Source organism: Myxocyprinus asiaticus, chromosome 35, assembly GCF_019703515.2.
Source record: "Myxocyprinus asiaticus isolate MX2 ecotype Aquarium Trade chromosome 35, UBuf_Myxa_2, whole genome shotgun sequence".
In the NCBI taxonomy this organism is placed as follows: Eukaryota; Metazoa; Chordata; class Actinopteri; order Cypriniformes; family Catostomidae; genus Myxocyprinus; species Myxocyprinus asiaticus.
In genome coordinates, this window is record NC_059378.1 from 22565297 (window position 1) to 22578951 (window position 13655).

The 13655-nt window shown below is 39.7% G+C and overlaps 1 protein-coding gene across 1 annotated transcript in view; it reads left to right on the top strand.

Moving 5' to 3' along the window:
• The window catches only part of ptprga (protein tyrosine phosphatase receptor type Ga), a 413560-nt gene that overhangs the window by 244803 nt on the left and 155102 nt on the right, over positions 1-13655 (top strand). The window contains exon 3 of the mRNA XM_051672679.1: positions 7017-7199. Coding sequence (XP_051528639.1) covers positions 7017-7199 — 183 coding nt within the window. The remainder of the gene's footprint in view (positions 1-7016; positions 7200-13655) is intronic.

The window sequence follows — 13655 nt, forward strand, 5'->3', positions numbered from 1 at the left end:
ACACGGCAAAGACATAAGGAAGGAGGAACACACACACAGCGCTCCCAGAACTGTGTGACGTGCTATCGCTCCCAGACATGAGACAAAGTTCTTTACAGTATTGTGTCTGTGTGCTCTAAAACGAGAGTATTTTATTAATTAAAGAGTCACAGTGGCTATAATTTCTGCGGAAGTAATGATTTTGTTATTTTGAACACATGGGATGGAAATGCTACTTTATTTTATTTACTTTCACACAAATCACAAGGAAATTGATAAACACTTAATTTTCACTCTGTTCCACACTCAATGCTATATTCTGACATAAACACTTACTATAGTGCATGACTTGTAAGGCGATACATTGTAACATTTGCATTATATACTGTATACAACTACATTTTCTTGCTTATTCAAGTGTGATCAAGTTGCTCAGTAGCAACGTGAAAGAGCAGGTTACAAGTCAAGAAGAGCATGCGAGATGACATGTAAGACAGAAGTGTTACAGAAGCACCACAAAATGATGGGGTGCTTCACAAATAGTGTTTTTTATCTCATGTTTTCTTTTATGACACTATCAGTTAGATTTAGGTTAGGAAGGTAGGTTTTACTGATTTAAAACTCAATAGGGCATTAACCGTAAAAACCTCATCTGTTTGGGAGAACATTTAACATGCTTTTAGCACCATATAGTAGATTCTGAGTACATTTTACCTCAGAAATGCTGCGATACGTGTAATGAACCATGTAATGTTATTTTGCAAAAATGTTGGCACAGTCACAGTTTTCATGAGATCAGGCTGGATTTAAATGTTCATTAATAATTAATTTTTGTTAAATGAAAATCTAAAACTTTAGCAGAATTTACCGTGTCGTTGAATAACATATAACATGCTAGAAAGGGCAGCTGGGTGGAGTTTCTGGTGCCCTCCTAGAATAAGATGGTGCCTCTCTAGGGAGTTGGTGCCCTATGCAGACTGCGTAATATTTGTATAGGGAGCAGCGGTACTGCCGCACATCCCCTGATGACTTGATAGACTGATAAAGATCTGCTGTCATTTTCGGTAACTGAAAATACTCATCAGCAAATGCTCAGTGCACTGGAACAGTTTTGACTATGGTTCAGCCCTTTCTACTGAACTAGTAAGCTGATCGAGACAAACCCAGAGACAGAAAGCCATGTTAGTTTTTCTTGTCACAGTGCTGCCATTGGGCAAATATCTCGTAAATGCTCATTAGATTTGTAGACAAACACGCTATTGGTTATGTCGCAAATTACAGCGCACAGTAGCACTTGCTTTTCTGTGTCAATCTGAGTGGTTTTAGGTCACTACCTTATACAGCTGTGTAGAGAATTTTGTTAATTGAGGGAAAATGACTTTGTCTCTGGAGGGCTGAATGCAATGTTCAGGTACATTTACACTTGTAATATTTTCCGTTAACTCGCGTCAACTCTGGAGATTTGGAGACAATTCGCAATGAAATATGCATGAAAACAGCTGCCTTCGTGAAAAAGGACTTTTTGTTTTGCTGTCTCCCTTTTTTTAATGAGGGCATGGTTGTATTTGTCAGATGAATTTATGAGTGGCATGTCTTTGTTTTGGAAGGGTTGTGAAGGGACGAGAGGGGGGCAGGGATGGAATTCACAAATCCTCATCCACTTTTACTCTCTGTGTTAGGATGCGAAATCTTTTTTTCATGCTTTGTGTTGTGTTCAAAGAAGCCAGAGGATTTGTTTAGTTCTGTCTGTCTTGATTTCTTTTCACTCATTTCTCAGTCTCAAGTTATCCACAGGATTTAACTCTTGATGGACTCTTCTGATAGCTTTTTACTGTGTGAACTTGTAAACTTGTAAATTTTCTGAAGCAAATATGAGTGTTGCTTGTCAGCGCACAACTATTCACCATGATGCTAAGGCGTTATGGGTGGTTCCGGGCCCTAGTGATAAAAGCCTAACTCCAGTTCTCTATGATATTCTTTTCTGACCAGATGATTCAGACCAATAACTCCCGATTCACCAATCGGTATTAAGAGATTCATCAAAAATAACCATTTATCAATCAAGCCATTTATTTCAGAATTGGAGCTGTATGTGTTTTTGTGTGCAGTCAGTAAGCATTTACATGACACAGATTATGCCTTAAATGGCTTTTAAGATAAGTTTATAATTGTTTTAAGTAAAAACCAATCAACACAGGTAGATTTTCGTCCATTACCCTGATTTCGAGTTGCATGTTGCATGCTGTTTTTACCGGCTTATCTGTGTGCTTAACGGTGTGCAAGTGTTGTGCGCATGTCTGTTTATAATTTGATGCCAAAAGTGGAGAATAATCAGATGATTTCAAATCTCATGTAAATGCGATTTTTTTGCATTGTCATATTGTTTTTTTAAATAAGCTTATTTTTGGCAGTTATCAGCATATTTGTGTGCATGTAAATGAATTCAATGAGGGCAACACAATATAATGTTATTTATTGTCAATAAATTATTTTTCAGCACCCTGTTTTTTTTTCCTTTCTCATCCCATATATCTTAAATGCATGTTTTTTGGCATGGTACTGCAGATTCATAACCCCTGTGATTCACTCTCTCATGTCTATACCCTTGTTTCCATTCATTTGATATGACTAAAGAGCATCACTAGACTGGCTTTTAGCAAATTCTTGAAACTGAGAACTGGATTAAGTTCTAAATGTATCCCTCCCCAGCTTTCACAGTTCTTTAACAGCACCATCTGAAAGGGAGAAAATGGAGAGAGTGGTTTTGTGTTCTCAGAGAAAAGTTAGTCATGTGTCTCGATATAATCTTATTTCGTGTGATCCATCAACTTTTTTCTTTTTTGAGAAAAAAGGAAACGTTAAACAGAAAAGGTATTGATAGAGCCAAGAGAAGGGTCAGAGGTGAATAAAATGTTGAATTGACAACTGGTCAGTGTTCCCTCTCTTTCTGTCTGGAGGGAAGAATGAAGGATAAAAGAAAACAAAGCAAGGCTGATATCTCTCACAACCATTTAATGTTGGAATGGGCTGAACCTTCCCCTCCATCCACAAGATGATAGCTTTCCATGTACCTGCCTCTGCAGTGTTTTTTTACTAGAAGAGAGGGGTTACTGGCTAAATTGATAGATGGGAATAGTTCACCTAATAATACAAATTCATAATTTGCTCCATTACTACATAATTTACCCTCATGCTGTTCCAAACACATGAGACTTTCTTTCTGCAGAACACAAAAGGAGATATTTTAATGAATACCCTGGGCTGCATTTCCAAAAAGCATCGTTAGCCTAAGTAGATCGTAGAAACCATTGGCACCAGTGGTCTGTACGATCAACTTAAGCTTCCGATGCTTTTGGGAAACGCAGCCCTGGTCCATCTTTTCTTTTTCTTTTTATCCCCTTTTCTCCCAATTTGGAATGCCCAATTCCCAGTACATAGTAGGTCTTCGTGGTGGTGCAGTTACTTACTTCAATCCAGGTGGCGGAGGACAAGTCTCAGTTGCCTCCACTTCTGAGACAGTCAATCCACACAGTCAATTATCACGTGGCTCGTTGTGCATGACAACACGGAGACTACGCATGTGGAGGCTCATGCTACCCTCCGCGATCCACACACAACTTACCACGCGCCCCATTGAGAGCGAGAACCACTAATCGCAACCACGGGGAGGTTACCCCATGTGACTCTACCCTCCCTAGCAACCGGGCCAATTTGGTTGCTTAGGAGACCTGGCTGGAGTCACTCAGCACGCCCTAGATTCAAACTCGCGACTCCAGGGGTGGTAGTCAGCATCAATACTTGCTGAGCTACCCAGGCCCCAGCCTTGGTCCATCTTTTCAATACAGTGGCAGTTGATAGTGACTCACTTTAAAGTTTAAAAAGGATCCAAAAAGTAATAAAAGAAGTCCATGGGACTTGTGCATCATATTCCAAGTTTTCAGAAGGCATATGATTGAAATTTAAGTCATGTTTTATGTGAAAAATCGGAATATCGCAAAAACTATTTGTTTTGCGAATAAGGCAGTGTTTCCATCCTGTGTGTTCAAGAGAACAAATCATCACTTCTGGGAAAATTCTGCAATCTTTTAAATGATAGGTTTTGACTCCAGCATCTTATAATGAGCAGAGTAATATTTGAGATGATATTCAATGACATTGGTCTGCTGGTTTGTCCTGTTATAAGTTAATTATTTTATCACATGACTTGTTGAGGTAAATTTACTCTTTTAATGAACGCATGAAATCGAGCTTGCATAGGTAGATGTTTGCGACACGTTTAAATGTGCGTAGACTATTTTTTGGGCCTAAAATGCAAACTGGATAGAGCAGAATGCTTGAACAAATGTAAAATAGAACAAATAAACCCATAAAGCCAGCAAAACAAACAAAAGAGAAACATCACCGATCTCTGTTTTTTCTGCTCGGAGGTAGGGTTATGTACTCTCACCTCTGTTTTTCTCATCTCAGTCGCGTATCCTGAGGTGTGGTTGGGATTACGTTTGCGTGTGCAGTTTTCCTAACTGTGTTAGGGCTGCATTAAGGAGTGAGTAATCTCTTCACACACAAGTCCTCGCTCGCTTTCATTACCCAGCAGCACTGCCCGGATCTATAGCACTCTGACGCTCCATATGAAACACAGATCTGTCTAATCAATATGCCCCAAAGCTGCAGCGATGGCAGAGGCTGAGGAGGATGAATCCTAATTTGATAAAATACGCATTTTGGATTGCTCCGGATGCATGCGGGGCAGGGGTAATTGCAGACAAATTCATCTTAAGGGCCGGTAGCTGAGGATTGCTTTCAATTAGGGATGGACCTTCTATTTAGCTGTTTGTGGACTACTGCTCACCTCTCACTAAGTCTGAGAAAGAAGGAACACAGACATATACACACTATATGTCTCTCTGGCACTATAGTGTCTCATCAAAATGTGGTTATTGCACTGAAAAGTACATTTATGATTTGGCAGCACTACAAGCTTTAACTGTAAGTAAAGACAAAGTGGTGCTTTTAACGCTACAGGCAGGTACTAAAGTTTAATGGACTCCTAAAATATCTTTCTATTGTTTGCTTGTCTTATTTTTTGTGCTGAAATAAACTTATGTCCATATAATTTTATTTTATTATGTGGAAGATGACAAGGATCTGTTCTACAATGATTAGCGACATTGATTCTTTCCATATATGTCTTTGCTGAGTGCTAGAAACCTTGAATGTTTCCCAGTGAAAGTTAAAATGTCTGCCATAATTTCGGTGTCACTAGCGTCACCAAATGGAGTAGCAAAAACAATTACTTTTCAAACAGGTTTCCCAAACACTCCCCCTTGTCTTCTATTAGTCAGACAAACAAATAGTTATTCCCCAAACTCACGCCATTGTTAGAGCCAGTGCTGCTGTTTTGAGCTGAGTGGGATGCTCAAACAAACAGAGCAATGTATAGAAAGCCTCATAGAGCCACAGAGTTTGTACTCTTCTGGAAGTTAACCATATGTATGGTTTACATATATAGTACTTATGTAGTTCTCACCGCATACTAAAGGTAACTGCAAAAAACATTTAAAAAACAACAAATAGAGCAATGTATTGAAAGCCTCACAGAGCCACAGTGTTTGTACTCTTCGGGAAGTTAACTATATGTATGGTTTACATATACAGTACTTTATGTAGTTCTCACCGCATACTAAAGGTAACTGCAAAAAACATTTAAAAAACAAAAACAATATCTAAACATTCTTAAAACAAGATAAATTTACTTGACAAGCAAACTGGCCTAAGATAGTTTGTCTTTTTTTCAGTGAAATCAAGTTAAATTTAGTGAGGTTTATGCTAAAAAGAAGAAAAAACTATTTGCCAATGGGGTAAGTAAAATAAACTTACTTCAAAGGGAAAACAAGTTTATTTTTCTTTCCCCATTGGCAGAATTTTTTTTATTTCTTGTTTTAAGCATGAAGTTTACTTAATTTTGTCAGATTTCTCTGAAAACAAGACTTAATATCTTATTCCATTTTTCTTGTCAAGTGAATATATCTTGTTTTAAGAATATTGAGATAATTTTACTGGAAAACAAGACAAAAATACTACTTAAGAAAATTCTCTTTTGTGGTGTAGTTCATCCAAAAATGAAAATTCATCCATTATTTACCCACTCTCGTATTGTTCTAAACCATTATTACTTTCTTTCTTTTTTGGTACACAAAGGGAGAAATTTTGAAAAACAATTCTGCTCAGTGATTTCATACAATGGCAGTGGATGGTGACCACTCATCAAGCTTCAAAAGGATGATTTTTTAATTAAAAGATCAATTTTATTACATGTTGTGTCACGTCTGGTTAGGACACGGTGTGAGTGTGGCTTCATCCGCTTACTCCATCTCTCTCCGAGTACTCTAGTTCAAACAAATAAGGCTGGGCATAGAAATGAATCTTCTCTTTTACTTCAAACTCTTCAGACATGTTTTATAAGTTCGGTTCTCTGGTTTGTGTGACAGCAGTGTTGTTTTTCTGTTGTTAAAATAGCTCGTGGTCCGGTTAAAGTGAAACAAAGCAGTTTCTCACTTGAACAGCCCATGTCGCGAGTGGGAGCTGCTTACTGCTGCTCTTGTGCACTCTCATGAACAGGTGAGCAATGGTTGGTCAAGTATTTCACGAAATAATCAATTAGATTTTAGTTTGTTTCTCACCGAACATTATTGTATGCATTCAGAACAAGACATGAGTCACATGAAGAAATTTTAGACTTTTAAATTATACTTTTGTGTCATTTTGAAGCTTGAAGGGTTGGTCACCATCCACTGATTTTGCATGACATCACTGAGCAGAAATCTTTTTTAAAATGTCTTCCTTTGTGTACCAAAAAAGAATGTTTCCAAATATCATTCCAAACCTGTATTTCAGTTTTCCTAAAAAACAGACAGTATCCCAGTACAGTGCCAGCATGTTTTGACTGATGTTCATGAAGAATGAAGTGAGTTTGGGAGTGGTTCGGATTCTGTTTACCAGGTGATGATCCATTGATTTGCTCTCTTTCTCTTCAACAGGGACATACGGACCAGATTCAGGGTGGGCAGCAGCTTTTCCTGAGTGTCAGGAGAAAAACCAATCACCGATCAATATAGCCGACCAGGACACTAAGGCCTCGATGGAGTATCAGGAACTCACACTGGACGGGTTTGACACCGAGTCATCCAACAAGACGTCAATGAAGAATACAGGCAAAACTGGTAAATACACACAGTCTTAAAGAGATAGTTCACCCAAAAATCAAACATACTGTCATGTCAGGATTCTTTTTTAACTCCTATGGAATACAAAATTACTCAAACCCATACAAGCACCAGGGCCCAACATACAGTATTATGTGCACCATTTGCTGCACCACAACTCTGAATTATATTTACATAAATTATAAGTTACATTGAATGAAAGTGTTCAAACTCTCTTTTGGTCTACGTCCTGAACTTTTCACACCAGAATGCAGTTTTTCCGCTACAGTCTTGCACCTTTATACCATAATGCAGCAGAACATGTTGTTGAGGAAGTAAACACATACACTTTTTGTTCTGCATTTCGCTCCTTAACATAATCCGTACAGAGGAAGACAAATGTCCTGCTGTTGTCCCATGAATTATGGAGAGCTGCTCTGCTATTTATAACTGACACGTGAGTGTTTTATCAGTGAAATAATCACCTGGAACGGAGCATCACAATAAACCTACAGACCCAGCACCTCTGAATAATGCATGACTCAATCAATGTTTTAAATCATTTTCTCTATGAACGACCAGAACATAAAGTGACCTTTGACATTCTCACCTTGAGCCTGGCAATTTTTAGAGAAGTTCAAGAAAGTAATCAGTGAAAAAGGGATGGTGTTATTTGCTACTCACTGTGTAGTATACTGTATATTTAAAAAAAAAATAGTATATTAACTATTAGTGTAAGTATAACTAGTATACGAATGGATTATGCAACAATAAATGTTTCAAACAGTAGTATGCTACATTGTTGTCATATGATTATACTACGTTTCTCTCATGACCTCATCACTTTGCTTGTTTAATTCAGCGAGTGGTGTCCGTTTTTCATCTTGGCAATAAAGATGATTATTTAGCATTTTTAATCCAATTTTGCATAGAAACTTTTGGCAGTACGATCAAATAATGTACATCCTGTTAAGTAGGAATAAAGTATTCCATGCATATAGAAAATGTGCACACTGTGCACAGTATACAGTACATAGCATATAATGAATAAATGGCAATATGTTGTCCTGATGCTGTCTCTGCGAGTGTGTGAGTGTCTGTTGTTGGACTGTCCGATGCAGTGAACAAGGTTCTCACAGACCACCGGCAAATTAAACTTTAAGAAATTTGTGAGATCTTGGAACCTTAAAGAAACATTTGCATTGATCAAGGATTTGCTGGCAGGCGAGGCCTGGTTTTCAGACGCTGCCATTCCAAGGTCCTGCTGGCTTAGCCATCTAATTCCTGCCTGTTTGTTGAAGCTCATGAAGCTCAGAGCTGGAATAACTAATGAAACCCATTCTCGCTGTCATGTTGGATTATGTAGAAAAATCAACAAAAGACCAAACAATTTAAAGAGTCGTTGAAAGAAGGAATGAGCGTTGTTGTTTTTTCCCAGCCATGTGTGTTTGTGCACAAGTGTGTCCACTTGTCTTTTGCCCGTGGCACCTCTGAGTCACTCCATGTTGCTGTGGTGATGGATTCATCCTACCACCAGTTGATTGCTTCAATATTTCGGCAGTGGGACACAAGCCTGTTTCGGTAAGATTACAAGCGAGGCCCCTCATTTCAGTGGAGCCGATCTTTTAAATGGAACACAAATCTATTTTGGCAAGAGGGAAGTAAAAATCTCTCTGAAATTCAGTCAGAAAAGGAAATCTGTCTGACAAAGGCCTGTTTGTTTAAGGTCGTACCCATTAATTAAAGTCTGGTCTGGGTGTGAAGGCCAATTTGTGAATTGAAATGCTGTTGGACAGAAGAGTCACTATCACTATCACTATTCACTATCAGTTCCCCCTTTTTGTTAAGGCTAGAGTATTATGAAAAAAAAAAGGAATCAAAAAAGCAATTTGAATCGGTGTGCGGGGGAGATGTCCTCTCTCTGCCAAATTACCACTTCATTTTGGAATTTGCCATGTGAGAGTGATGGGTAAAACATTAAAGAATGGCATATAATATTCAGCCTATGTCCCTGAAGAAGCTAAATAAATAAATCTTAAAAACTCAAAGAAAGTAGGGATTCAAATCCTGGAATTTAGGGATTTTGGTTCCAATCCACTTAATGATTCCAATTCCAATAAATGTTTTTATCGGTAATACTTTCGAAGAGGCACCCTCTGCCTTTAATAATGTCCTAACTACATACTGAACAGAAATACTAAACAAACACAGTAATGATTGTTAATTTGAATTGGATCTGAGGAAAGTAATGATGGAGGAACTACTCAGTGAGAGAGTGACTTTTTAAAATGATTCATACCAATAACTCATGTGAGTCTTTTTAAAGATTTATTTAAAAGAACTGGCTCGTAACAACATGTCCTAACCACACGACGCACGATAAAAGGTATCTTTTCCATGTTAATCAGAGTTTTTGTTCTAACCAGCCATGATGTACAACACTGCATTCTGTCTTTGACTTGGTTTCTATTTATGCAACACACTCTCACAGTGAAATTGTAAGGATTTGTACGACTTTTCTAAATTTGGCTAATTAGTATGCTATCATAGGACTGCACATGAATTCGTACGATTTTACTACAGCCAACAACATCGCTGGACATCATTTCAATCTAATACACGACAATTACTTGTTTCTGTCACACACAACAGCACTGTATCATGTTTACACACTCTACTGATTGGTTAAGTTTAAATAAAGGGTTTGGCTAAGGGCATAGTATTAATAAGCATGTCCTTGAAGCCTTGTGCACGGAACTCGTGCTTACTTCTGCATTAGACATCCGGGCATTTGCACATGATGAAATTTTACAAATTCATGCAAACGAAAATCTTACAAAATCATATGAAATAGCCAATTTGTAATATATTTTAATGAGATTGGGTTGATTTATGTAATGTCATAGATTTATGTAGATTTTGATATTCTAGGTACCATCAACAGATGGGAATTTTGCGATAGTAGTGAACATGATGGATTATAATGCGATAGAAGGTTGCTTAAGTACTGAGGAGCTAGACCATTCAAAGCCTTAATTTTAAAATTTATTTGAAACTTAACAGGTAGCCAATTTAGTGACGATAAAATTGTGCTGATATGAGCATATTCCTTGGTTCTAGTCAGCACTCAATCTGCTGCATTTTGAAGCTTAGTTATTGAACCTCCAGGACATCCACCCAGTAGTGCATTACAATAATCTAGTCTTGAGGTCATGTGTGCATGAATTAGCTTTTCAGCTCAGAAACAGAGAGCATGTGTCATAAATAAACAATATTTCTGAGGTGGAAAAATGCTGTTCTACATGCATTGGAAATGTGATCTTCAAAGGATAGATTGCTATCAAACATTAAACCCAAGTTCTTAAATGTAGGAGACGATGTAACAGTACATCCATCTGGAGACAAATTATATTCTAGCATCTTATTTTTTGAGGTTTTTGGTATAATAATTAATAATAATATAATATAATAATTATTCTGTTTTGTCAGAATTGAGTAATAGGAAATTTCTAGCCACCAAGTTTTGATATTATTTCTACACTCTGCTAACTTGGATAATCGTGAAATTTCATCAGGTCTTGAGTATCGTCGGCATAACAGAGAAAACTAATTCCATGGTTTCTGAAATTGTCAATCAGGAAAGTGTATATACTGTAATGAGAAAAGCAGAGGACCTAATACTGAGCCATGTGGCTCTCCACACTTCTACTTGATCTGAAAGGTAACACAAACAAAGTGGTAGTGGTCGGAAATAGGACCTAAACAATGCTAATCCCTGTCAAAAAATGCCAACATAATTCTCAAGCCTATCCAAGAGAATGCTGTGATCTATGGTGTCGAAGGCAGCACTAAGATCTAAAAGCACTAGAAAAGAGATGCAGCCATGGTCAGATAAGAGCAAATCATTTGTAACTAGGGCTGCCCCCGACCAAAGATTTTCCCAGTTGACTAGTAGGCATTAATTTAAGCCATTAGTCGACTAGTCGTACGTTTATGATATTAATTTAATTACTTAAATATATTTTTTGGGGGGCATCAGAAAATGGTTTGAGTTCCAGGGCTGAGAAAGGATGTTATAAGGAACATTGCTAACTCAATTCTTCATTACAGAGAAATACTAAACCGTAATAATGAGCCTTTAAAATATAAAATTTACAAGCGCATGCACGAAGCGAGCTGCAGTGACACCGGCAAAAGTGGTAATGATTCTGAATGTGTCGGGAAAAAAAACAGCAAGGAGACTGTCTGAACATTTAGTTAATTTATAGAGAAATGCACATTAGGGTTGTGCCAACAGACGATGATCTCTGTGATGGACAATGGTCAGAGTGATCGCCAATAGCTGATGCCTTTGACGATGTCAAGATGATATTTGGCTCGTTTTCCCATGTATTAAATTATTATTATTATTATTATTAGGCTATTATTATCATCAAATTAATATTACCAATAATTTGCCCGTAGACACACAGACACACGCTTGAAGAAACACTTTATTATATTATTAAGAACAGATGACAGAAAAGCCGTCTATGCGCATGTATGTGTCATGATTCACTGTTGTTTACCTTGTGTTTCTCCCCTGTCATCTGTTCCTCCCGGACTACATTTCCCATAATTCCCTGCCCTCATCACTGCCAGCTGTCCTTGATTGTTTTCACCTGTCTTCCATTAAGTCATTTTCCATTGTGTATATAATGCCCTGTTGTTTACTTGTTCTTTGTCAGTTGTTATGTGTTTTGACCTCCCATGTATTACCAGTGTCCATCATAGATGTTTCCTTTGTTCCTGTGTTTTGCCCATCATAGATGTTTCCTTTGTTCCTGTGTTTTCCCATCGTGGATGTTTTCTTTGTTCCTGCATTTACACCATTGCCTTGTACTTTGTTTATTTAATAAAACTATATTTTAGCCGCACCTAGATCCATCTCTTGGGACTTCCTTTCTAACGTTCCAGCAAACGTTCCAGAACAACTGACCGCAAAAATGGATCTAGTGGCATACTTCATGCAACTGAGCCAGGCGGACTTATCTATAAGGGAGTACTCTCATTTCTTCACCACCGTTGCCGCCCACACAGGATTTGATGATGCGTCCCTGAAGTCCATATACAAGATTGGACTTGCAACACGCCAGTGGAGGGAATTGCCGGAGTCCGGTGATTACATGTGAGAGGAATATGTGAGGCTAATACTTGACACACTCACTACAGAGGATCCTCCTCTCTCAATCCCGGTTCCAGCTTCCGAGTCAACCACTTCTGAGCCTGCTCCATGCCATGTCACAGCAATGCCTCAGCCTGCTCCATGCCATGTCACAGCAATGCCTCAGCCTGCTCCATACCATGTCACAGTCAAACCTCAGCCTGCTTCATACCATGTCACAGCCACATCTGAGTCTGCTCCATGCCATTTCACAGCCACACCTCAGCCTGCTCCATGCCATGTCACAGCCACGCCTCAGCCTGCTCCATGCCATTTCACAGCCACACCTCAGCCTGCTCCATGCCATGTCACAGCCATGCCTCAGCCTGCTCCATGCCATGTCACAGCCATGCCTCAGCCTGCTCCATACCATGTCACAGCCAAATCTCAGCCTGCTCCATGCCATGTCACAGCCACTTCTGAATCTGCTCCACGCCACATCACAATCAAATCTAAGTCCGCTCCACGCCATGTCACATCCACGTCTGAGTCCGCTCCATGCCATGTCACAGTCCAGCCTTCTGCAACTCATTGCTCCAAGCATGCCCTTATCTCCAAGTTGAATTATTCGGCACTGATATCGGTGCATAGGGCCACGAAGACCCTTCCCCACAAATTGTCGGTGCCCACACCTGCCACGGCCAACGAACCAACGGCCACACCTGCCACGGCCAACGAGCTGGAAGCTTCGTCTGTCCCAGAGCCAGTGTTGCCAGCCTCGTTCGTCCCAGAGCCTGCGTTGCCAGCATCGTCCGTCCCAGAGCCAGCATTGCCAGCCTCGTCCATCCCAGAGCCAGCGTTGCCAGCCTCGTCTGTCCCAGAGCCAGCGTTACCTACGTCGGCCTCCCGGAGGAGGAGGAGGAGGAGAAAGGCTTCCGTTTCCAAGTCTCTGCCCATGTACATGACCACGGAGGTCGTCTCCGAGTATCTGCCCATGTACACGACCACAGAGGTCGTCTCCGAGTCTCTACCCGTGTACATGACCATGGAGGTTGTGTCCGAGTCTCTGCCCATGTACACGACCATGGAGGTCGTACCCGAGTCTCAGTCCACGGCCACGACCACAGAGGTCATTCCCGAGTCTCAGTCCACGCACATGACCACAGAGGTCATTTCCAAGTCTCTGTCTACTCCCACGACCACAGAGGTCGTACCTGAGTCTCTGTCTATGCCCATGACCACAAAGGTCGTTCCCGAGTCTCAGTCCATGCCCAAGACCACAAAGGTCATACCCGAGTCTCTATCTATGCCCACGACCACAGAGGTCATCC